Source organism: Vombatus ursinus, unplaced genomic scaffold, assembly GCF_900497805.2.
Source record: "Vombatus ursinus unplaced genomic scaffold, bare-nosed wombat genome assembly UNPS02014818.1, whole genome shotgun sequence".
NCBI lineage: Eukaryota > Metazoa > Chordata > Mammalia > Diprotodontia > Vombatidae > Vombatus > Vombatus ursinus.
Window position 1 is genome coordinate 24,967,416 of NW_020954596.1, and position 26,451 is coordinate 24,993,866.

At 34.8% G+C, this 26,451-nt stretch overlaps 1 protein-coding gene across 1 annotated transcript in view; it reads right to left on the reverse strand.

Moving 5' to 3' along the window:
- Positions 1 to 26,451, reverse strand: part of TAPT1 (transmembrane anterior posterior transformation 1) — a 92,292-nt gene that overhangs the window by 13,091 nt on the left and 52,750 nt on the right. The window contains exons 4-12 of the mRNA XM_027836629.1: positions 20,471 to 20,633; positions 16,671 to 16,806; positions 14,787 to 14,884; positions 14,486 to 14,555; positions 9,907 to 9,987; positions 6,075 to 6,184; positions 4,273 to 4,332; positions 3,529 to 3,597; positions 30 to 106 (exon numbers count right to left, since the gene is read on the reverse strand). Of these exons, the coding sequence (XP_027692430.1) occupies positions 30 to 106; positions 3,529 to 3,597; positions 4,273 to 4,332; positions 6,075 to 6,184; positions 9,907 to 9,987; positions 14,486 to 14,555; positions 14,787 to 14,884; positions 16,671 to 16,806; positions 20,471 to 20,633 (864 nt within the window). The remainder of the gene's footprint in view (positions 1 to 29; positions 107 to 3,528; positions 3,598 to 4,272; positions 4,333 to 6,074; positions 6,185 to 9,906; positions 9,988 to 14,485; positions 14,556 to 14,786; positions 14,885 to 16,670; positions 16,807 to 20,470; positions 20,634 to 26,451) is intronic.

Here is a 26,451-nt window from a genome sequence, read left to right on the forward strand (position 1 = left end):
CAAATAAACTCAAGAATGGTTACTCTTACCCAAAATAGAAGAGTATGACACAGGCATAAGACAGGATTCCTTGCACTTTAATTGAGCTTGTTACAACTCTGATGAGCTAACAAAAAATGCAAAGAGAAACAAATCAATCATCATTAATACTTTATTTAGACACCAACCCACCTGCCTCTTATTGGCTCTTTAGGATTTTCCCGCACTGATGGGAATACTCTTGTGGTACTGACCAATAGTTACCCGAGTAGATGGACCTCCTATACATCTAGAGCTGTCCAATTTGTGACAATTTCTTGTAGGGAGCAGTTTTTGGCTTGATCAGGCAAACCTAGGAATAATAAGCTTCTGAATTTGTCTAAAACACACAGATCTTTCAGTAGTACAGCAGTGTCCCCATATTTTTTGTTTCTTATTTTCAAATGCTTTTGCTTCCATATTTCTTATTAGAAGGTGTTAAGCCCTACAGTCAGAAGCCGCTTGGACTGATGCAATGGCAACTTAATAAGGTTCTTTAAATTTTGTCTAATATTAAAATTTTGACACAATCGGAGAATTTAAGGTGATTTCTTCTTATTAAAGTTCTTTCTACTAGGGCCAGAGGAAATACACATACTCCCACCCAACCATCCTCATTCTCCATTTTCTCCTTCAGTAAGTTCTCCCATATCTGGCCTCAGCTTTTGTCTTCTATGATATTATTTTTCTTTTTAACTACCACTCTGTCCCCTCTACTAAGCAGGACCTTAAAGAACAGGATGACTCCAGAATATGGCCCTGCTTCCTACAAAACTAATTATCATCATCTGGGGCCAAGAAATAGGCTGAGAATGTGTTTTTAAGACAGATAGTCATGTTTATTTTCCCATAGGCAGACAGATGAATAAACACTGAGTTTTTAATTTAGTGTATGAATTTGCTGGTACTCTTAAAAAAATGTAAACAAATATAAATGATACAATTGTGTTGGCTTGATACTCACATATGAGGGAAGAAGACAAGCCTTTATTAAAAACCACTATGTGCCAGAAACTGTGTTAAGTGCTTAAAAAATACATCATTTGATCCTCACAATAAACCTGGGAGTTTTGGTTTTTTTTTTTTTTTTTGGCTATTGCAGAAACTGAGGCAAACAAAGATTAAATGACTTGCCCAGGGTCATATAGCTAGTAAGTGTCTGAGGCTGCATTTGAACACAGGTCTTCCTGACTCCAAGCCTAATGCTCTGTACACTATGGCGTCCCCAGCTACTCCTCTGCAACGCTGCAAAGGACAGAGCTGAAGAGAGGGCAATTTATAGATAAATGGAGATATTACATTTTAGAGTAAGTCCAGTTTCCTTTACAATTGTTTTAAGGTCTTCTCATGTTATTGCTAATCCTTAAGGATGCATTTTGAAAGGATCAGTGAAACCTAACATATGCAGTTATTTGATGTGAAAATAAAATTATTTATTCATTTAATACATTAAGTATATACACCAGTAGAGAAATCCTGTAGGATAAAAAATAAGCTTTCTGATTCAAAATTCTAAAAGTTTCTTTCTTTTGGAAGAATTAATAAACTTATATTCAGTAAGTTCATTGGAAAGTCAAATTAATACTGCACAAGCCAGGCCAAAATTTTTTTTAAACAAATGAGCCAATGATTAATCTGTAGTCAAATCTCTAAGGGAAACTTTTAATATTGCAAATCCATGCAAACAATCTATGTAATTACAATTTTTCTTTTTTAGTACTTTTCCTTTATTTGGAAAAGGTTTTTTTTTTAAATTCTTAAATAGTAAAAATTGGTAAAATCAAACTATTTTTTTAAAAAGTTAGAAAAAATGAATAAATTGGCTTAGTTTTTCTTCTTTGTACTGCCCCCTCCTTCCACTATGATATGAGGTAATTTTAATCAATTATAAGCCTAATTCTGTATGTTTCTTATTATGTGGCTTCACAACTCCACAGTAACTTTTAGTGGCTGAGCTTGCTTACTAACTGGACCTTAGGAAATGTCTTCTTCTTAGAAAAGTCAGGACTCAAAGATATAATCATTTCTACCAAGTTATGGTGCTATTTTTTGGCCTAAAGACAGATGTGTACAAAAGAGAATCACCTCAACACCACCACTACATAATTAAGGAATCCCTATTAATAACACAGGATGCTTTTCTGAAACAAATTTTTTTTCTAACATTACTACTAATCTAACATTACTACTAATTTAACTCTTTTGGCAGAATAGTTTTAGAAGATCATGCAAAAGAACACAGTTAAAATTTTAGAAAAGTTTATAAATGTCTAAATTTTAAAATCTGGATGATAACTGCCACAAAATAAATGAGTAGATTACTGGAAGTCTGTTGTTCTAAGTAAACATCTGTGATACTGGCCAAAATGGATAAAGGTTTAACTGGCAGAGCAAGTTCATCTTTTAGGAAAGCAATCACTTCCAAGCCCTCTTTAGCCCTCAGGCAATTTATGTTTATCCTTAGATTTAGCATATGAAGATGTTTCAGTTAATATCTATTCAATTTCATTCCTATCACTTCAGCTTGGGTATTTAGAATAGAAAAATAGGTATTTCCAGTTGCAAAACTTGAACATGTGCCTCTTTATGTTTTTACTAGTTCATAAACTCTTTTTTCTTGTTTGCTTATAAACTTTTTTAAAGGGTTAAGATGTTCTTCAACATTAAATTTTCTTGTATTACAAGAGTTAGCGCCTAATCTCCCCTATCTTTCAAAGCAAGGAAAATCATACAATATAAACTATTTGTACAATTTTAAAACAAAATTTGTCAAGGTATTCCAATCTGGATTTCATGGAAATAAAAATATCAATAAGGCAGTCAAATGTTCATAACCAAAAAGAAAACGGGTAGTAAGTCTAAAATAAATTTAATGCAATCTACCACTTCTTTTGTGTCATTCTTCATTTGGTTTTCTTTAGATTCTGTGTTTACAGGGGAACACTAGTTATATTTTCTATAGAAAGATGCTTATACTATCTTCCCTTAAAACCATGAGGTTAAGTAGAAAGAAAGGACATGGACAGATGTGGACACAAACAAAAACAACTATCATGGCTTGATCTAAACTGGGCGGGGATAACAGCACCTGAAAACTATTAGCATGTCTACACTGTCACTTAATTAGAATGCTCCTAGTTGTATGAACAAATGTACCTGTCACTCTCCAATGAAGCTCCTCCAAAGGACCCAACAACCGAAAGAATATCAATACTTAAAATTTAGATTTTTCCTCTACGCCGTGATAATGTTTTTTTATGTATGATTTTCCAAGTAATGTTAGACTCCTTGGAAACAATCTTATTGTAACATATTCATTAATACTTTAGAACTTTAAAAATAATTAGTACGGCCACTGTTTCACTGGGGGAATAGAGGAAGAGCAAATCACAAGTGAAGTTTACTAAACTGTAGAGTTACTCTGGTGAAATTATTGATCACTGAAGCATTTGAAGTATTAAGATACAATTTCTACTAAAAAAGGGGGGGGGGGATGTACAAGATACTTACTAAAACAGCCAGTGGGAGAGGAATAAAGCCCATTCTCCGTGCAACAGAATCACTGTAATCAGTGTATGCCTAGAAAGAGAAAGAATAAGCCAATTTCAAATTTTCAATAAACTACTTTAAAACATTTTATTTTGCAACTGCTGCTACTTGTTAGTAAATATCAGGCAGGTAAAACTTAAAGTAAGTGGACAAGAAACTTTAATGGTTTTCAGTACAACTAGTGAAACAAGAAAGCTTAAAATACATTTTAAATACAAAGGTATTTAGAAGATAATGTAATTAAAGATAGTAAAGTAAACAAATGAATATTGATCCAAACATTGTTCTTTAGCTTATAAGTTATAAGGAAATTTAAATGTTGCAATTTTTCTTGGCTGACATTTAAAAATTCCAAAGGCGGCATATTCCAATGCCTTGTCATGGTGTAGAGATGACTCTGAGTTCTCAGTGCAGTGTAAGCAGCTAGACAGGCTTTGGAGATGGACATGGCAATGATATCTCCAACTATCATCTGAAGACCAGCCTAGTTCGGTGACACTGATTGCCAGAAAGTTTGCAATTGGTTGATGAAAAATTTTTGGTCAAGTAATTCACAAAGATTGTCTACTAAAGCAGAGAATAGTTTTGCTATGATTGGGAGAATCTTCATCTCCATAAAATCTTGTATCCTTTAAGTAATATGTCCAAACTGCATTTAATAGACCATTAATTTATATCAGAAGACACTTTTTATTTAATACTTACATTTTTCTGGCGGCTGCTAACAAGGTCAAAAGCAAGGCTAGCTCTGTATTCACTGTAGACCTGAAAAAAAAAATTGAAAACAAGAAATATAACTCCTTATGGCACATGTGGGAAAATAAGTGTTTATCTGTGAAATATAAATTATACCTAATGTCTTTAAATTATATCTGACATAGTAACAGACAGAACATTTAGAATATTATAAAATTCACTGATCTGGCCAATGTCCAAGTTTGGTTATGACTTGATATTTCATGAAATGCTTGGTTTTGCCCAAAGTACAATAATCTTGCCGCCAACACAAATGTGGCAGATTACAATAGTTGGGCTGCCACTTGAAATGCAAAACAAAAAATCATCCTTAATTTTTGCTGATTTTGAGGATGAAATGCTATGTGCCAGAAAAGGGCTAATTCCCAAAATGTGTTTTTGTGTGTAGCATTACCAGAGAATAGCACTGAACCCAAAGACAAAATATTAAGAGCAAAGATGCCCAGATAATTAATTTGTCTTTTCAGATGACATAATTAAAGTTATCAGAGTTGAAGGTATGCAAAAAAAAAAAAGCAGGGGCAGGAGCAATACTAACCATGGCTCTCATTAAATTTAATCTAATTTGTCATATTTTCCCAATTCACTTCTATTTGTATATAAACATGATTCTCTTATTTTTTACTATATAAAATGTTATTAAATCATTTCAAAAAATGTATTTCCTGGATCAAAAGGTATTTGTTGCAAATAAGAGTACTATGCAAATACATACAATGTGCATATATACTCATAATCAAAAAATGTCAAGAAGCTGGAGATTTCAGGCACTATATTCTAAGGTATTTTAAACAATATTAATTCAGACAAAGATGAACTGTTAAGAATTCTAATGTCATATATAAAAATACTATTGCTTAACTTCCTTGAGCTTCTTAAGGAATATATTTTGAAGATATGCATATATTTGCCAATTTGAACAGCAAATACTAAATCCTTCAAATCTACTCTATGAACTTTACTTTGATATAGAGAAAATGATTTTATTAATGGAAATTTTTTGCTGTTCTCCTTAAGGCAACAAAGGGGTAAAAAGGTAAAGTGATTCTTTTTATCAGTATCTGGAAATTACTATTCTAACTTATTATTCTAGTTACATATTCTAACAAAAATATATAAAATAAAGCTTTAAATATACAATAATTCAAACAGCAAACTGTAGAACTTCACAGCTGAAATTTATCCCATTATTATTTTTTATTTCTACATTCTTATGTAAAAGCAGGACAAATGTAAAATCCCTGTGGTCTGCTTATTAAATGCATCACAGTATAATATTCATAAAATCACTAAAACAGATAGCATTTCTATATTTGACCCCATTGTAAGAGGGAAATAAGAGAAACCTACATGAACAAAAAGAATTCCTTTTCTACCATGCCTTTAACATAGCTACATCAATATGCTCCATTCTAGAAAGATTACAATCATAAAATAAACTTCCCCAAATGTAATCAAATCCTTTTGATAGGAAAACCAAATTCTGCATGCATGTAGAAACTGGAAGAATAGATGTTATGTGGTATTACACTGAAGCAAAAAGAAAATGTATTTAATCTTAGATTTTAAAAACACAATAAAAGGCATTTCTAATTCTGAGATAAAAATAAATGAATAATCTTCAGTGATACAAAACACCTTTCTTCTATTAGTCTTCATATACATTATAATTTAATGCTACATTAAAGAAAAACTGAAAATATTAAAACACAAGTCAAGCTAAAACTCTCAGATCATTATGACAAACATACATCTGCAGTAATGTCATTGAATTTCGTGATAAAGGCATGCTTTACAATATCCACAGCAATTTCTGAGGCAATCACCATGCAGACATCTGGAAACAATACCCAAAGGTGATCTATAAAATTAAGAAGAAAACCAAAGTCAGATAATCACCGTGTGCTTCCACAGCAGTTTAAAATCTTCAAAGGGAGAACCTCTTGCATTTTAAATTAATAAAATTAAGTTTGGTTTTTATGGAATTATCCTCGTAAACATCTTCCCATTGATAAAACAGTTATATTTTAGCCCAAATTAAAGGAACAATTACAACCCGTAGGTTACTTTGTAAATCCTCTGCTGCTGCAATCCACCCTCCACTCAACTGCCAAGGTGACTTGTCTAAAGACAGGCTGACCCCACCTGCTTAATGAACTGCAGTGACTCCCTATTACCTCTGGGTTCCAATAGAAACTCCTCTTTTTGGCATTAACCTTGCCCATTTCTGCCTTTCCTGTGTTCTTACACTTTAATCCCCTCTATGAGCTCTTAGGCCCTTCTACATTGATCTACTTGTAATTCACCACATAAGACTCTCCATCTCCAGTCTCTAATTCAGTGCAGTGATTGCCCCCTATGACTCGAATGCTCTGCCCTCTTACTTCCTCTTCTCAGTTTCTCTGGCTTCCTTGAAGACTCAGTCAATTCAAGCCCCACCTACTGTAGGAGTCTTTTCCTGGTCCCTCCAGCTACTGGTGCCTTCTCCTCTCATATTACCTTCCATCAATTCTGTATGTATCTTGTATGTCCCTGGTTACTTAAATGTCTCTTTGATTAGATCGTGAACTCCTTGAAGGCACAGACTAGTTTTGCCTTTCTTTGACTCATTTATGCTTATTAGCAAAGTGTCTGGTACGTAGCACTTAATTAATGTTTGCTGATTAACTCTCTAGTTTTACCTATAGATGGGTGACATAGCCAGCTAAAAAAGTGATATGCTTCCAAAATCACTTAATATACTTAGATAGAACTAGGCAACTGTTTTTGGAGAATTATAATCAATAACTGGTGATTCTTCAAGTCAACTTAGCAAGTAATGACTCCAAATGTAAAGCAATGTGAGGAATACAAAGTATAACGTAGAATTTCTGTCCTTAAGGAGTTTATAATGGGATTACATCAAAGATTTCATGAATACCTTATCAAGTATAGAGCAGACTTTTTGTTATAGATACAACTATCAAAGATCTATGGCAAATAAGTCCAGGGCTCTAACATTCACATTTTCTCTAAAAACCTCCTTTTAACCAATAGTGAGAAATCATATATAGTCATGTGGCTAAACAGAAGTGAAAGTCTAAAAGACAAATCTCCCAAAGGAAGCTTCAATGGCCCTAGATAAGCTCCAATTATGAAAAACACGTTTTGAATAAATATTGAAGAAATAAAATTTTTTTCTAAGCATGCAAACAATTCCTTATCCTACAAAGGTGTAGAAGAAGGGGGAAATAAAAAATAGACAGGCCAGGTAAACTTTGACTTTGTAGTGCTTAAGGTTCTAACCCAAATTTATACCTTCATTCACCATCTCAAGAGACATTTGTTAACATATTTTGTTACAAGACTTATGGTAAATTGTAAAATTCAAACTATTGCAGATGATTTAGAATAATGCCATGGTACAAGGAAAACAGACTACTTAATTCAACAAACATTATTAAATGTCTACTATGTGGATTGCATAAAAATGAAAAGTACTGAAGAAACAAGAACAAAAACAAATAAATTCCATTTACAACTTCAAGAAGCTTATAGTCAAATGTCAATGGTAGGGGGGATATTGGGGGAACAGTGCGATATGTATACAAATAAGTATGACACAAGATAGGCATGTAAGGGGGGCAAAGAAAGCAATGTAGTAAATTGGAAAGAATATTGGATTTAGAGTCAGAGGGCCTCAGTATTTGTATCTTCTAAATGAGGAGGCAGGACTTAATCATCTCTCTGGTCACTTTTGGCTATGATTCTATGAGAGATCCAAAATTAAACTTTGGACATGTTGAATGTAAAGTGCCTGCGGGGCAGCCATATGATTTCTATCAATCAAGTGGAAAGAGAGGACTGGAGCTTAGGTAATATATTAGGGCTCGATATTATAGACTTTGGAGACATTTATATTGAACCATCAACTGAAGTCATAAGAGTAGATAATATTTTCAAAAGACAGTGTGTATTCAAAGAGAAGAGTGTTGAGGACAGAGCCTTAGGGACCATCCTCGCTTGTGGTTCCTTAATAATCATAGTGGTTTCAAGTCCTTTAGCTTCTCTCCCATCTTTTCTGATTGGAGGATTTTAATTCACAAATTGCTTTTAAATAGTCACGTCAGCCTAACTTATAAATGTCTGCAGATTTATGAAATGAAAAATGATAATCACTAACATGGAAATCAAACACGAACATTTAAAATCAGGGGAGAAAGTAAGAACTGAAAGAAGACAACAGGATAGGGGAGGGGGGAGGAAAGCAGAGAGGATGATATCTACACCAAGGTTCTTGGCTAGTATTTGTCCACCTGTATTTACATCTGGAAGGGGGTTTCTGTTTCATTCCTTTAGTGTTCTGGAACTGAGGAGTTTGTAGCAGTCACTGAAGGTTGTTTGCCAGGTAGGAAACTATCACATATCTGTTTGCACAGTACTGGTTTCCTGATGACTGTAGAGAATTTTTGTCATTAAAGGATTTAGTGTAAACCAGCCTGCTCCATTTAAAAAACTCCAAATCTTGGAAACACAAACATGTATCTTTCTCTCAAGCAGAAAAAAAAAAATTTCACTTTGGATAAGGAGGTAGTCATCCAGGAGCTTGGCTTTTAAGATAAGATTTCCAATTAAGATGTTTGCTGGCATCAAGGACTCTGGCCATGATTCTTATCCAAGACTGCCAGGTGTTTGTGGAATTAGGTTTAATAAAATTGAATTTGAAGAGACACTCTTCTAGGCGTTGCCTTTTAGAGTAAACGTTTCGCTCCAAATGCAATTTTTTCCATTGTTCTGTTGAAGAGAAGTCCAACTCTTAAGACATCACCTTGCCACGTGAGGATTTGTTTTGTTGACACAATTCCAAGTATAGCCAGGTCTTCTGCTATATAGCATGGTGGAGGGAAAAGAGTGCTGGTTATGGAGGCAGTGGAGCTCAAGTTTAACCTTGGCTCTGTCACTTACTGCCTATGTGGCCTTGGGGTAGTTTATTTCTCTCTGGGCCTCAGATTCTTCATCTGTAAAAAACAAGAGTTAGGGGAGGTTTCGCCTAGATGACCTCTAAGGTCTCTTCAGGATCTAAACTTAGGATCCTTGACAAATGATTTTCCCTGTTTCTTCATCCTGAAGGTTTATTCCATTTGGTAATGAAGCTCTCAAGATTTCCAGGGCTATTTGCCCTTGGCAGACATTATGTAGTAGCAATGGCAGCCCCGGTGGCTCTAGGTGGAGCTTCCCTGGAGCAGGTCACCTGAAGTGACAGTGCCAGGAGCTGAGGACTGAGACCAGCAGAAAGGAGAAGTGAGAACTAAGGTAAGGGATGGAAGGATATCATGATGAGCACTTATTACATCTTCATAATCCCCAACTCATGGTTTCAGGGATTGGGAAAAGACTAAGTCAACAAGGCACATTTAAAATGGCTGGGAAAAACACCTACAATCCTTGAATCGGGTTAAGTTTGAATTTTCTCTTACATGTACATAAATTAGATAAAGCTGAAAATGTATTTCTTAAAAACTTCAGTAATTATTTTATTCCATTTTTAAGTTTTAATTCAAAAGCAAAATTAAGCTTCATCACAGTTGGTAAATGTTTAATTACCTGGATTCCAAGAAAATTGTTCCATATTTCTTAGACATACTATTAGCAAGAGCACATAATTTGTGAATCGTTCCTTAATATCTAAAAAACGAGAAATATAAAGAACATATTTAAAATTTGTTTCAATAAATATTTATTAAATATATACTACACATAAAGTAATGTGAGAGGTGTTACAAGGGCATTGGTCTGACATTGTGAGTTAGATAGTTAATTGAAAATAGTATAAAATACACATGACATTGATGAATTAACCCTATTGGACCTAAGTTTTCTCACCTATAAAAATAAAAGGTTTACTAGACAATGTGTAGGATACCTTCTCACTCTATCCTCTACAGCTTACAACAAAATGGTATATCTACTACAATCAGGGGTGTACTGATAAATGCTTAAGAATTGGGGTTCTGAAAAAATGTGCACAAGCTATATTTTAAAGTTTAACCTGCATTATTAATATTTTCTTCATCACTTTATTAAGTCTTGACAACTAACAATGTATGGAAATGGTAGTTTTAGTTGAATCGTATAAAAATCAGATTGGCAATTTATTGGTAGTTTGCCTTACTAGAATCATGAGATTTAAGACTGTCTTCTTCCTTCCTCTTTCCCTAGTCGTTCCTGTGTCCTCTGCCAACTAGGGATTCAGCTGTACCAGCACTATCCCTGATTTAAGTGATGTATCTACTCCCCCCTCCCGTCCCTCTTATTGTTGTTGAAGTTCAGTCATTTCAGTAATATCTGACTTTTCGTAACCCCATTGGGGTTTACTGGAGTGGTTTGCCATTTCTAGTCACTCCAGAAGAATAGTCGGAACAGCAGCAGGCTGGAGCTGACCAACACCCAGAATCCTCTTCCTGAACAGCTGCAGCAAAAGCGCTGAAACCTCCACTCCTCCATCAGGCAAGAGTGAATATGGCACTCTATCTTTGGCCCTTGCCCGAAAACACACAGTGGAAAATAGGAGCTTTAATTTTCAACTGCCCCCATCACTACCCTCATAGCTAACAATTTCCCTCCACTTTTTTCCATTCTAACCTCTATATTAATCAGCTTCTAGCCACATAGGAGAAAACAAGAAAACAATCCCTAATCCCCATCTCCTATTCTCTCATTCCCATCTTCCTCAACACTATCAGATCTATTTTCTTTCTAACTAATAAGCCTTTATCCACAATTTTCCTGAAGTTCATCCATTCATTTAACAAATATTTCAGGTTTAACAACTGTGCCAGGCATCAGACGTTGCTACTGCCATAAAAGAGAAATTGTTTATAGAGATTTCCATTTTGTAGTTTACCTTCCCCCTTCGTCCACTTATAGGTGAGGAAGTTCCTCTACCAGTGAAAGTTAGCAACCTCTGTACAATTCATGAACCTAGAGCTGCCAAAAAGCATTAAGAAACTTAAGAGGCTTTCCTATGACCACACCAGCTTATATGTGCCACAGGTTTTCCTGGCTTTGAGGTTGGCTCTCTATCTACTATACAACACTGCCTCTTGTGGAATACAGAAGCACTATAAAAATATACAAAGTACACTATGAAAGAAAAAAAAGCTATACATATAAACATACTTTGTGATCTATAAGAACAAGATTCATATTCTTCAACTGATACATTCCAGAGTAGATGGCAGTGAAAATAGATGAAAGACTCAAGAATCCAAGGCATATTTTGCCTGGTGATCTTATCACTCCTATATTCTATGATAATGATTCTATGATCTATTTATCCATCCCTACCCACTTTTCTAATCTTCAGTCTCCCATCTCCAACTGTCCATTAGACATGTTAAAATGGATGTCCCATAGACATCTTAAACTGCACATGTCCAAAACTAAACTCACGTAAAGGGAATGACTAGAGAACTAGATGATGTTTACCTTTATCTTCTGATTTGAAATTCCTATAAATGCTAGTGTATTAGTAGATATAGGACTACTACATAGTGAGATATGATAATTTCTATGTTCTTAATTTTTATGAGTGCATGTAACTTGGTTTAGTCATGGCAGCAGGGAAAGTTTTTCACTTATAACCTATCTCGGACTTCCCAGAGGCCACACAGAACCCTTTATTCCCTCCCTTTCATGTGATACACACAAGCATCACTTCCATATATAGCCCCTGCCAAAATCCCCATTTGTAGACCCCTGCTACAAAATGGGGAAAGTTTCCACTTAACGCATTTATAACATGTAAGACTTACTAACAAGCAGAGCTATTCAAAAGTGGAAAAGGCTGCCTCAAAAGATAGTGTTTTACCTCATTAGAGGTCTTTTGTGCAAAGACTAGAGAACCACTTGCTAGATGTGCTCTTGAGGGGATTCTTGGACTAGATTGCCTGCTCGGTCCCTTCCAACTCATATTCTGGGAAGGAAATTTTCATTCTTTTAATTTTTTCGTAGGTTATGACATGTAGAGCTGTATGAAGACTTCTAACTCAGATTGAAGAGAGGTATTTAGTTCAGTTCAATCTATATTACTAATATGCATTTTTATATCACTAATATAGAGGTAACTGAATTAAACATATGTGTGTATAATATATATACACATATACATAAACATGCACATATGTGTGTGTATATATATGTGTGTATGTGTGTATATACGTGTGTATATATATATAAATGAACCTTCATTAAAACAGATGGGACCTTGACAACATACTTAAGTGCTTTTGTAAAGGACAGCTACAGTTTTAATATTTTTGTCTTTTAAAGAATGCAAAAATTACTATTAATCCATAATACTATTAATTTCAAGTGAAAGATTTCCTCAGGAAAACAGGTATTGTAAGCATTATATAAAGGGAAAGGCTAGGATGGGGACAATATTGGCTTTTTTAGTGGATTTTGAAGGGATGAAGGGACAACTCCAAATGGTCACTCTAACAAAATGCCACCATGTACCAGATATACTTATGCACATAATCATAGAATTTTAGCATAAAAAGGGACCTTAGTGGGCAACTAGACCAACCTTCCATATAACGCAGTAATTTTCTCTTCAATGTTCCTGAACAGGTGATGACAGGTGATATAGCAATAGAAATTACTTTACATAGGAGACAATACAATTTTGTGGATATTTCTAAATGCCAAAATTTCCATACACTGAAGATCTCTTTGATTTAAATCTGTATACTCGAAAAACATCATACTTAACTGCTGAAACATGAAAGGGAATAAATTATCTTGTATGATCAGTCTTGCACATAACGCACTTCTACGCTTATCTGTAATAATGTAGAGTTTGATGACGCATTTTTGCCTCATGACTCAATGGGCAAACTTAACCATTCAATTATGGATCAATAGACATTCAATTATAATAGCTTTTAAACTATATTGTTCTTTCTTATTCAGCTAAGGCAAAGCTAGTAACAAGAAAAAAGAAATAAGAAACTAAAAAAGGACACTAGAAGGAGAGCACTAAAAGGGAGATATGAATGCAAGTACAAGTCCTTCTTGCTTCCCAATGTGAAGCCTATAGAATCGTAGTATGCAGAACTGAAAGGGCTCTCAGGGATCTAGTCACACCTCCATTTTACTGACAAAGAAACTGAGATGCAGAGAGATGCAGTAATCTGCTCAGTATCACACAGGTACCAAACAGCAAAGCCAGGCCCTAGACATTTAGAGGAAGGCAACCAAAGATTGTGGGAGAATTGCCATCTTAAAATTAGGTGCAGAAGCTGGGGATGGTCATTTTAGGAAGTAAAATGTATGTGGGTACACAAATGCATACATTTGTATCATCAAGCAAGTTATCTCGTGCAAGAAGGATTAGAGTTCTGTTTGGCCACAGAGTGCAATTCTAGGAACAATGGATGGAAGAGGCATAAAGGCAGATTTCTCTTGATATAATGAAAAATCTCTTAAAATTTATGGGGTTATTCAAAAGCAGAACACGTTGCCACCAGTGGTAGGAGGTTACCCATCACTGGAGACCTTTAGCAGTGTCTGCATGGCCATTTTGGAGGGATTTTGTAAAGAAGATTAGTATTTGGGTATAGCCTATTCTAGAAGGCCTCTGACGTCCCTTCCAACTCCATGCAATATGGTTAGCTAGAAAACCTGGATTAGATGGTTGGGAAAGTCTAAGGAAAAAGACAGAGACTATTAGTTCACAGAAAAGTCAAAGATTCTTAGAGTTGGAAGGGACCTCACAGCCCATATAGCTCAAGTTATACCTGAACAAAAATCCCTTCTCATGTTAGATTAGATTTTCAGTATTCATGAAAAAGGCAGTTAGGTGGCACAGTGCATAGAGTGTTGGGCCTGGAGTCAGGAAGAATTATCTTCCTGAGTTCAAGTCTGGCCTCAGGCACTTACTAGCTGTGTGACCCTGGGTAAGTCACTTAACCCTGTTTGCCTCTGTTTCCTCATCTGTAAAATGAGCTGGAGATGGAAATGGCAAAGCACTCCAGTATCTCTGCCAAAAAAACCTCAAATGGGGTCATGAAGAATCAGACAAAACTGAAAATGACTGAACAACAAATTCATTAAAAAACGTGCATGATAATATAAATGGAACTTAAGATAGCTATTGGGACCCAGGCATTATACATACCACTATTGGACATTTGAAAGAGATTGTTCTTCTCAAACTTCTTGAAAACACTTCCTTTAATTTCAACAAACTGTAATTTCAAACAAAATGACTATATTTACAATCATATCAACAATTTCAACTGAAATTTTAAATACAGGTATCCTTAAGCCATGATTTTAACATACAACATTTTTGAAATAATGGATCTCTTATTAAATCAATTTAACTCCATTTAGAATTAGAGCAATAACATTAGAATTCTAATTTATCATATATCTTAATAGTGCTTGAAGTTATAAAAAATTTTCCTTCCACTTACATTATTAGACATCATGATAGTAAGCAGTGATTTGTTGTGTGAATTAAAAGCTACATTGAGAGTTGTTGCTTGAACCATAATGAGAATTGCATGTAAAACTGCCGATACTGATGTTAAGGAAAAATATTTTTTTCCATATCTTCTTAATGAGGACATAGTACAAAATATTTTCAAGACATTCAATGAGGAAAGAAGAACTGATCTATTCTATAACTCCTAAATAGATTTAATTTACTTTTCTTCATGATTTCCCTACTGGATAGTTGATAAACAGCAACACTTGTGAAATTTGGATTTAAAAAAACCCAACAAACTTTAATGCTTGTCCATTTAATTGTGCTTGAATGAAAATTCTAATTACTGTGCAAATAGAAGCTTGGAAGTTCAATATTAAATCATATGTTAATATTCCTAATTCATATTTTTTCTTACTAAAAGGAATGAGAAAAAGTTAACCCAGATATCATTGTGTTTTTCCCAAATAATATTTGATTCTTCATAGTCTTTTGTGAAGGCAGGATAATTGATTTTTAAAAAAAAAACTATAAAATCAGTTGGCATCCTTTCCTATGTTCTTTTTCAGAAGTACAAATGTCAAACACTACACAAATATTTAGTTTTTTACAGAATATTTACAGAATTCTTGCTTCATCTAGACTGACATGGTCCCTACTCATGTGTTAATCCTGGCATAGCAATTAGCTTTGGATAATTTTTTTCTATCATCAGTTAAGTATTTAATATTTAACTTTTCTGTCTCTAAAACTATGAGTTCACTAGGAGTGAAAAAACAAAATTTCACTCTTAAAGATGACCCTTCTAGAAATCAGAGGTAAAAACTGTGTTACTATTTGTATTATATCTATAGTATTCCAAAGCATTCTGATGATCCTACTTCCCATATAGGATTGGATGTGAAAGCATTACATTTAAACTTTAAATGTTTGTTCTGAATTGACCTCCACCAATACGAACTTTCACCAAAAACAAGAACAGTTCAGGAATAGAAAGAAAAAACTCACCAAAACCCCAATATAAGATACAACATGACATAGAAGACAAAGGGTTAGTTATGGAGGAAGGAAGAATTGAGTTCAAGTCCCATCTCTGAAATACTGGCTATCTCTAATTCTAGGTTTGTGGACAAGTTGTAGATCTGAATCAGGGAAAAGAGTTTTCATACTGGGAGTTTCCCCATACTGATAGAATCAAAGGTTTAGACCAAAAAACCCCAACAAGACTACACTGAAGCTTGAGAAATTCTCAAAAATTTCTCCCTACATCCCTCATACTTCAAACTCAGACTCATCTCAGGCATTTTAACCTAGAAGAAAAAAAAAGAGGTAAACAGGTCAATGAAAATAGGGTTAATTATAACGCTGAAGCAAGTATATTCAAAATAACTTGTTTAGGAGTGGCATTGTTTTCTTTTCATATTCTCATATATCTTTCTTTGAAAAACAAAATGAAATAACACCCCCACAAAAAAAACCCAAAACCTGAATATAGCTTCAATCCCATTAATATATTGTTTCTCATACTAAAGTTTAAAACTTATTTCAATGACAAAAAAAATTACAGTGGATGTATTCTGTCCTGGAGTTTGATTCTGTTCAGTGCATTTTCATAATGAAATCTCTTGTTTTATTATGTATCCCAAGTACTTACAAAGAATTTTAAAGAATTGTGAATCTAATGTTTGTTATATTGATTAAAATTATTCTTTTAAAATTCTAAAACATCTAGTTTCTCACAAGGAAATAATAGTCTTAAGTTGTATATAAATAAGGCTACTAGTTAATGTTTGTAATTACTTACAACTGCATATTCTAAGTAAATGAATTTGTCAATCAGTTGGAGTTTCCAGAAATTTTAAAAGGATACAGACATAAAGCACAGCCATGAAAAAATGAGGAATCAAACCAATATGGGCTCTTTTTCTTTCTTTAGGTTCTGTTGCTGTCCAATAAAGAGCATCTAAAATATCTTGGCCAAATGATGAAAACAGACGATCTGCAACCTGAGTAGTGATGTAAGAAAAAATAAATGCTTCACTTAGTAGTCATCATTGAGATTGATGTATCAAAACCCTGCTAAAGAATACTGCAAAAATAGCTTAAGTCAAACTTCAGAAACAATTTTTCATCTTAGAGATCATCCCATCACCAGTATCCGTTAATTAGTGAGAATATATCCAAGTACAGGGGGAAAACCAAAACGTATTTCAGCAATTTAAATGATTGAAACATAAATCCTTCAGATGAGGGCAAATGATCAATTTAATCCATTTCAAAATGCATTTATTAAGCAATTATATGCAAAGCATTACAGGGGTGGGGAACCTGCAGCCTCAAGGCCACATGTGGCCCTCTAGGTTCTCAAGTGCGGCCCTCTGACTCAATCCAAACTTCACAGAACAAATTCTTTTTTTAAGGAGATATTTTAATAAGGAGATATTAGGGATCTCATCCTTGTAAGATTCAAAGACAACTCAAGCTAAAAAATACAAAAAACAATCCCTGCCAGTGAAAAACATGTATTTTACTGGGAGGCACAATACATAAATAAATAAAGGCAAAATAATTTGAGGAAGGAGATAGCATTAAAACAGCTGGGAAAATAAAGAAAGGCTTCCAATAGGAGGTATCACCTGAGCTGAGCTTTGAAGGCAGCAAAGGATACTGAAAGACACAAGTGAGGATAGAGGACATTCCAAGTATGGGAGATAGCTTGTGCTAAGCTGAGGCAGTGGCAATTTGCACTCTCACTAACCAATATTTAAACACAGAGTCATTATTTGCATAAGGCTGACTACCTCACATACTCAAATAATTATTAGATATTTTCAGATCTCTCCCTTCATGTGTGAATTATATTATAACTGCTTCATATTGATTTAGCACTTGGAGGTTTGCATGGTGCTATCTGCACAACAGCTCTCTAAGGTAAGCAGCAGAAGTATTATCATGGCCACAATACAGACAAGGAAGTTGAATGACTTGCCCGTGTCCCCTCTGGCCAAATTCAGCACTTTACTTTTTCCAATCTACAATCTTTCCAAATTAGACTTAGTGTGACTGTTTACAATAAGTGGCATAATAAACTATTTAACAAATAAATATCTTAGCTAAATTAAGCTAGAACACTAAATCACCAAATTTGATTATTTAAACTAGTTATAAAGGCAGGCATAGACAGATCCTAGAGCCTCATTTTTCCCTACAGAGTCAAAGATGCAGGCCAAAGGAATTCACTCCCAAAGAGGCTATAAAAAAAATAAGAGAAGACTTAAAGGAGTATGAATAAGCATGAGTGACTTATTGCAAACAGGGATAAAGTTGTTCCCATTTTAGACAGACGGGGTATTCTTTGAGGTGTTCCTCATAGAAAATAGACTGATCACGACTAAACTACAAGATTACTTTCCTATTGCATATACCTGAACATAGCAAGCACTGGGACAATGCGGCTATAAACACTAAACTGAGCAACTTACTAGCCTTCAATACAGACAAACATTCCTTGACATCAGAATATGACTTGAATGAACTGTTCAGCTGAATGGCTACTGCTGTCCCAGCCTCTGAGTCTTTGGAGCTATCCTCAGTAGTTGATTTCCTCTTTAGATGAACTTTAATCTGATAACATCCCTCCATCCATTTTAGCTATCCTTTACCGTGGCTACTGGACCCACCTGAGCATTTAAAGTAGGGCTTCTTAACCTGGAGTCCATGAAATTAAAAAAAAAATTTTGACAAATGTATTTCAATATTATTGGTTTCTTCTGTAATACTTTGTATTTCATTTTAAACATTTAAAAACATTATGCTAAGAAGAATTCACCATAGGCTTCACCAGACTGTCAAAAGGGTCCATGGTACAAATTTTAGTAACTCCCACTCTAAAACAAGTTTTTCCTTACTTTTTGTTTGTTCAGTCATTTTTCAGTCATGTCCAACTCTTTGTGACCCTATTTGGGGTTTTCTTGACAAAGATAATGGATTGGTTTGCCATTTCATTTTCCAGCTCAATTTACAGATGAGGAAACTGAAGCAACAGGGTTAAGTGACTTGCCCAGGGTCACACAGCTATTAAATGTCTAAGGTTGGATTTGAACTTAGAAAGAAAGATGAATCTTCCTGACTCCAGGCCCAGTGCTCTATCCACTCCACTACCTATCTATCTTTCTCTCCTCACTACTTCAATTAAAAAAGCATTTATTAAGCACCAACTATGAGTCAGACTAGTGTTAGGCACTGGGGATACAAAGACAAAAATGAAAACATCCTCTGCCTTTAAGGAGCTTCCATTCTACTGGAAGAAATAGTCAATAGACAAGTATTTATTAAGTACTTATGTCTGGCACTGTGCTAAGTGCTGGGGACATAAAGGCAAAAAACAGCCTCTCCCTTCAAAGAACATACATTCTAATAAAAGAGACAACACGTAAATGACTAAGTATATACAAGATATACAGAGGGCAAATAAAAGTAATCTGAAAGGGGAAGGCATTAGTAACTGGGAATTGGGGGTGGGACGGGAAGATGGGGTAGGAAGGAGATAGAACAGGAGTGGTTAGGATAGGCTTCCTGCATAAAGTGGGTTTTCAGCTGCCTCTTTTTTTTTCTTCAGATACTTTTTTTTCAGATTAATTTATTTATTTATAGTTTTCAACATTCACTTTTATAAGATTTTGAGTTCTAAATTTTTCCTCCTCCCTCCTCTCCCCCCCTTCCCCAAAAGGGCATGCAATCTGATACAGGCTATACATGTATAATCACATTAAACATATTTCCACATTAGTCATGTTTGTGAAAGAAGAATCAGAACAAAAGGGAAAAACCACAAAAAAAAAAAAAAGAAAGAAAAGGGTATGCTTCGATCTACATTCAGACTCCATAATTCTTTCTCTGGATGTGGATAGCACTTTCCATTATGAGCTTTTTTGGAATTGTCTTAGATCATTGCATTGCTGAGAAGAGCTAAGTCTATCAAAATTGGTCATCTCACAATGTTGCTGTTAGTGTACACAATGTTCTCCTGGTTCTGTTGAGTTGCATCTTAAATGTAATCAGGGAAACTAAGAAATATGAGTATAGAACAGTCCAGTCTTGGGGCACAGCTAATACAAAGGCATGGAGATAGAAAATGTAGGGTCCTTTCCAAGAACTAGACAGTAGGCCAGTGTAGTTAGATCATTGTGTTTGGGGAAATTATATCAAATACAGATTTAATCAGGCTAGGTAAAAGTTATGAAAACTTTTTAAAAAATCTAAAAATGCATTACAATGAAGGCAAAAACATTTGTCATTAATATTTAATCTTTTCTTCAGCTGTAATTTTTAAGTAGTGAATTTCCAGCAAAGGCTGCAAAAAAGTTTTCAACATATATTTAAAGAGTGAGTGTTTTTCACTAAAAACACTCAGTGACATTTTCAAGAAGCACTTAATATGATTAAGAAACAGTTATTCTCATTTCATAAATTATGGAAATTGAAGTTGAAATTTTATTACTAGTTGATCTGAGAACTAAAAAAAAAAAATCTTCATTCTCCCTATGGTGCTTACTACATGTTCTTCTATATTACACACATTAAGCTTAAATTATCCATGTGCAAGATATGATAACTGACCCAAACAGATGAACTCAACATTGTCTTGGCAAGAAGAATTTATGTCCTTACCTCAAGCATATTGTAGATGATATAAAGTTTAATGACTGACTGTCCTCTTATCAGGTGATACATCATAGAGTAATCAACGTAGTGCATCATGAAGAAGCAAATTACCAAGATGACACCCTTCAAAATATCACATATCTGAGCAGGCTGAAGCAAGCGTCTGTCCCTGAAATATATAAATGGAATGAAAATATCAGTTCTGTTTCATGTGATTTCAAAAGAAAAAGCCTCAATTGAACTAAAAATGGAGCACATGGAATAATTACATTTTTTTTAATGCATACAAATCTAAAATACAAGAAAAGTCAAACTGAATCACTTGGAGCTACTATGAAGGTATTTTTAACCAATTTGTAATATTAATAATTCACATTTTGATAGCATTTAAATTTTTACAAATCCATTTTTTCATAACACTCCTGAGGTAGAGTATTATTAACTCCATCTTATAGATCAGGAAAGTTACAGTCACAGAGGTTAAGTGATTCCTCCAGGGTCAAATAGAGAGGACCCAGGTCCCCTGACTCTTCCCATCACGCCATGCTGCTTCTCCAGCATAAAGATGGTAAACACTAAAATAAGTATTATATATTAGACAGTAAGTTTTGACAAACTCACACAACTCACTGTTACTATCACTGATGATGTCATGGGAAATGGGTTTATATCAATGGATTTCCAGATTTACTACGTCTACCATTTCATTATCAAAATCAAAATCTGCAATTCACTCTGAGTCAGCCAAAAGAAGAACCAGGGCTCATAGAAGTTGTAAAGCAAGTTCTATTTATACCATATGAAATGCATTTCTCTTGGAATCACTGTCTATTCACCATCCAGTCAATAATGATCTCTATGCCTTCAGACCTTACTACCACCTTTACCATGTAATATTGTGTACTATAGCTATTTGTGTTGCTCAGAGCACAATTAGTGCAGAGTAAATGGAGACTTACTTCAGGGTACAAACATGGGCACAGGGGAGAAGCTTTGGGGTTGCCATTCTTGTGCCTTGTCCCTAACACCAGTTCTCTACCATAGACTGTCTGGAATGAACTGCCCCCTTTCCCACTGCAAGTACACCTGTGGCTGGACTGTCCTCTGGGCTACAGTCATGTGCCACCCCCCCCATCCCTGCTCACTGACACAAACACACACACAGAGGCATGCACATACATCTCCTAAAGCCTCAGGTGAAAACATTCTGAGGCCTTGGTATGGATTCTCTCCATTGTTAGCATTCTTTATCCACCAAAATGACTTCCTATTTACCTGTGACATGGTGTATTTCTCACCCCCACCTCCTCCCCTTGAGGATGCAAGCTTCTTGGCAGCAGGGACTGATGTAGAAGGGCTTTCATTTTTTACCTTACTAGCCTCAGTACCTGAGAAGCAGTGCAGTGCAGTGGACAGAGAGACCACCTCAAAGTCAGAAAGACCTAGGTTCAAGTTCTGGTTCTCATACATACTAGCTGTGGGACCTTGGGCAAGTTACTTAACTTCTCAGGGTTCTAGGCAACTCATAAAAATTCTAAGTTGCAAAGAAGGAATTGGTAGAGGGAGTTCCCGATACCAATGAAATCCCAGGTTCATTACTATCCCTTTATATCCTCAGCGCTCAGCAAGGCACTTAGTCATTAAATTGTACATACTCAAAGACATAACAATACCACTGTTAAGTAGATATGGGAATGAGGTTCAAAATAGAGGGCAAAGTACCATGTACAGAAATATTTATAGCAATACTTTTTATAACAGCAAAAGTTTAAGGGAAAGTGAGTGCTCATCAATTATAATAGCTGTACAAATCATAGTACATGAATGTAATCAGTCATTAAGCCAAAAATGATGAATATGAAGCATTTGGAAAAATGTGGAAAATATTCATTTGAACTTACATAGCATTTGAATTAAGAGAGCAATTTAGATGGTAACCACAAAAATGTAAAGAAATTAATATTGAAAGACTTAAGGACTCTGATTAATGCCACAGTGACCAACTGAGATGTTGGAGGACTTAATAGTGAAGTAACTATCCTAGCTATCAGCAAAGAAGGGGGGAATGAAACATACGTTTCAGGCATAGTCAAGGTAATGATTTATTTAACTTAACTTTACAAAGGTAGGTTCTATTGGAAGAAGGGAGTGGGGTGCCAGAGGGAAATGGTAGAATTTTTTTTAAAGACTAGAACCTCAACAAAATATTTTTATAAATCATTTAACAACTCTGAGTGTCAGTTTCCTTACCTATACAGTTAGGATAATGACATGTCAAAGGAGTGTGGTTAGGATTAGAGAAGATACAAAAGTGAAAACCTTAAAGCACCATATAAGCTACTCAAAATGTAGACACTTCGTGTGTGTGTGTGTGTGTGTGTGTGTGTGTGTGTGTGTGTGTGTGTGTGTGTGTGTGTGTGTGTATGCATGTGTTGGACTGAAATGTGTTTGGGGAGTTACCCCCCAACAGGCTCTGTGATTACAGGGACCCCATCTGACCTTAGCATCAGGTCTCTTCCACTCCTAGCAGAACGCTCTACACATTGGAGGCGATTAATGTTTGTTTTATTTGTTATGATATTTTTCAAGACCCAAATTTCATACCACTTCCCCAAGAAGCAGCTTTCCTTGATTCCACAAACTTAAAGTGCTATTCATTCATCTGCCTGTTCAACCCTATACCTAGTACAATGCCTTACAAGTAGTAGATGCTTAATAAATGTCTGTTGAATTATTAGATTGGAATAAATAAAAAAACAGGAAATCGTAGAATCCTATCCTGTCTTTTAAAAGCTGGCTATGGCTGTCATATGTCTGAAATATTTGAGTCAACAATGTTTAAATCCAGGGAGGTGATTGAATAGATAGTCATATCAATTCAAATTCCAGTACTAAGAGTCTGTGGACCAAACTTTCTGGACTAAATTAAAAAAAAAATACTGTGAATGCTGATGCAAGTGGAAACATGAAATACTCTAAGGTTCTATAACCTATTCTTTTGTGTTCTAAAGTATACTTAAGTAAGATTCAGGGAAAGAAATAATTGTAGTAGCATGACAGAAATGTTTGGTAAATTTACAACACATTCATTTCTAAGGTTTAAGGCTTAAATTTCTGGAAAAAAAAAGAAATTATGAAGTGAACTGAAAGTAATTTAATTACAAAAAAATAAAGTAAATTAAAGGAATCCAGTTGCTATTCTTTTCTCTTTAAATATATTTTATAAAGGCACCTAAAAGTTTCCAATTGTTTTATCATATCATTATAGATTCATACAATTTTAGAGCAGAAAGAGACCTTAAAGATCATTTAGTCCAATATCCTCATGTAACAGGTAAGAAAAGTGTGAGGTTAAATGACTTTCAAGATTGAAGAGGTTATATGAATAACATATAAATCACTAGAAACCAAATCTTCTGACTTTGAATCTAATGATTTTTAAATTGTATCATATCCCCTCCCAACATGCATCTATACTGAATTAATGAAAAAATGTCTAAGATGCCTGATGAGAAACTGTCCTGTTGAGTTTTTCCAATAAAAAATAGTATTCTTATTATAAATGAAAATGTTTTTAATTTTTTAGAACAAATTCTTATCATTCTTATAATTAATAACCACTAAAATAGGAAACATCATTCTTGACATCCATAGAAAAAAAGGTAACAACTGATATTTTTAAAACACAAAAATCTCTGCTGGTTCTTAAACAAAACAAATTAAAATGGTTATTAGACTTGGGGGGCACATGACACAGGAAAATATAATGTGATGTTAAAGAATGGAAAATAAACTGCAATAAGCTACATATTACTTAGTTTTGTGACAAAATGGTATATCCCTTGTGACTATTTTATAAAATTATATTTATATTTATGCAAAATGACAGAAGTTAGATTGCTAATTTAAAACCATCATAAAACACATTAAAATTTTGAACCAAATGACATTGCTTTTCAAAATAGAAACATTAATTTCCCCAATCTGATTCATATATATATATATATAACATACATATACACACATATAGGCAACATATACATAAATATAATACACATATTTTCTTCATTTTGACCAATTTATGCTATATTGCTGTAGTACAGAAGAAAAAAAAGCCTACGACTGATACTCTATTGCCAACTATGCTTGGTAATGCGTATTTCTAGATGTACCAGTAATTTAGCACATACAAATAACAGAACATCAAAAGAGTTTGATTTGCTGGTACACAAAATAGTGTGAATTGGCTAGATGTGGTTGCATGTTCATCATTGATGCTCCTGGTGGATCGCTTGAAATCAGGAATTCTGAGCTACAGTTCTGACCTATGGACAAAGCTGATTGGGTGTCCGAACTAAGTCTAGCACCAACATGATGACCCTGTTCTGTAGAGAAACCACCAGGCCCATGAAAGGGCTGCCCTTCCAGCCTGGATGAGATAAGGAGACTCAGTCTCCAAAAAGAAAAACAAAAATAAAACAAAACAAAATAAGAGAAAATAATGTGAATTGGGGAAAAATGTATTCAGATTTAGACAGTTCAATGAAGTGCATTAATAACATGTAGCCATTTGCATAAATCTTTAAAAACTCCCAATATTTCACATTTCTACTTTGAGATGCATGTTAGCAGATGCAAAGTTGTCTATCATTATGGGGGGAAATACCATAAAAAGAAAACTACTCTAATCCCACGAGATAAATACACATTTAAAACCCACAAATAATGCTTCTGGATTTCTGTCAACTTTGTGATTTACCTTGAAAATTTTAGTTTACTTCTGATACTAGTAGTTTTCTTCAGATGACACCTGTTCCAAACTGATGGAGTGTTCAAAACAAGAAGGTTCCTCTTAACCTACTCCCTTAATTTTTGTCCCTTAGCTCTTGGTAAGGGCTTGATAAACCCATACTAGTCTTCATTTCAAAATAATAACTCAAAGCTACCATAACTATAAAACATTGCTGTAACGAAGGTGAACACTGAAGGAAATCAGTGATGCAAAGAGAAAGATTTAAGGAGTGAATGCATTCCAGGTATGGGAGATGACTTGTGTAAAGGCACTGAGACCAGAAGTAAGAATGGTGAGCACAAGCAGGAAGAAGAGTAAGAGGGTCATTTGGGGGTTGACCAAAGAGTTTGTAAAGAGTAATAAGGCTGAAAGGGTGAGTTGGAACTAGGTTGCAAAGAATTTAAATGTTAAATAGAAGAGTTTGTATTTGATCCTTGGGTAAGAGGGAGCCATTGAAGTTTACTGAGAAGGGAAGTTACCTTGTCACACTTGTTCTTTGGAAAACTCACTTTAATAGCAGTGTAGAAGATGTATTGAAGAAGGGAGAAATTTGACATAGGGAAACCATTTAGGAGGCAATTGTAACAGGTCAGACAAGAGGTCAAGGGCACGTAAACCAAGGTGTTGTCTGTATGAGTAGAGAGACAAGGAAAGATGTAAGAGGTGGCTGTAGATATAAAACTAATAAGACTTGGCAACTGACTGAATATATGGGCTGAAGGAGAATAAGGAGCTGAGAATGATTCCAAGATTTTCAATAGCGGTGCCTGGAAGATGATGATACCCTCAATAGACATAGAAGTTCAGAACGGGATTTATTTGTTTGTTCTGTAAAACTTGGACTCGGTCAAAAGGCCGCACTTGAGGACCCGGAGGACCACATGTGGCCTTGAGGCTGCAGGCTCCCTACCCCTGGAAAGTCTGACTAGCACAGAGAATAAGATTATCACCTACCCTGTTCTAGATTAGAGATGTTAAACTGAAATAGAAACTGATCAAAGGTCACATATTGACTTAGAAAGCCACAAATTAGCATTACCCATGCTGTATTTTTATTTATTCTGTTAAACATTAACCAATTTGAGTTATGGTCATGAGTCTGACACCTCTGTTCTACACCCTAAACTACTCAGTGTTGCCTATGACACTATTAGCTTTTTAACTGCCACAAAACATCATGAATTCACATGAAGTC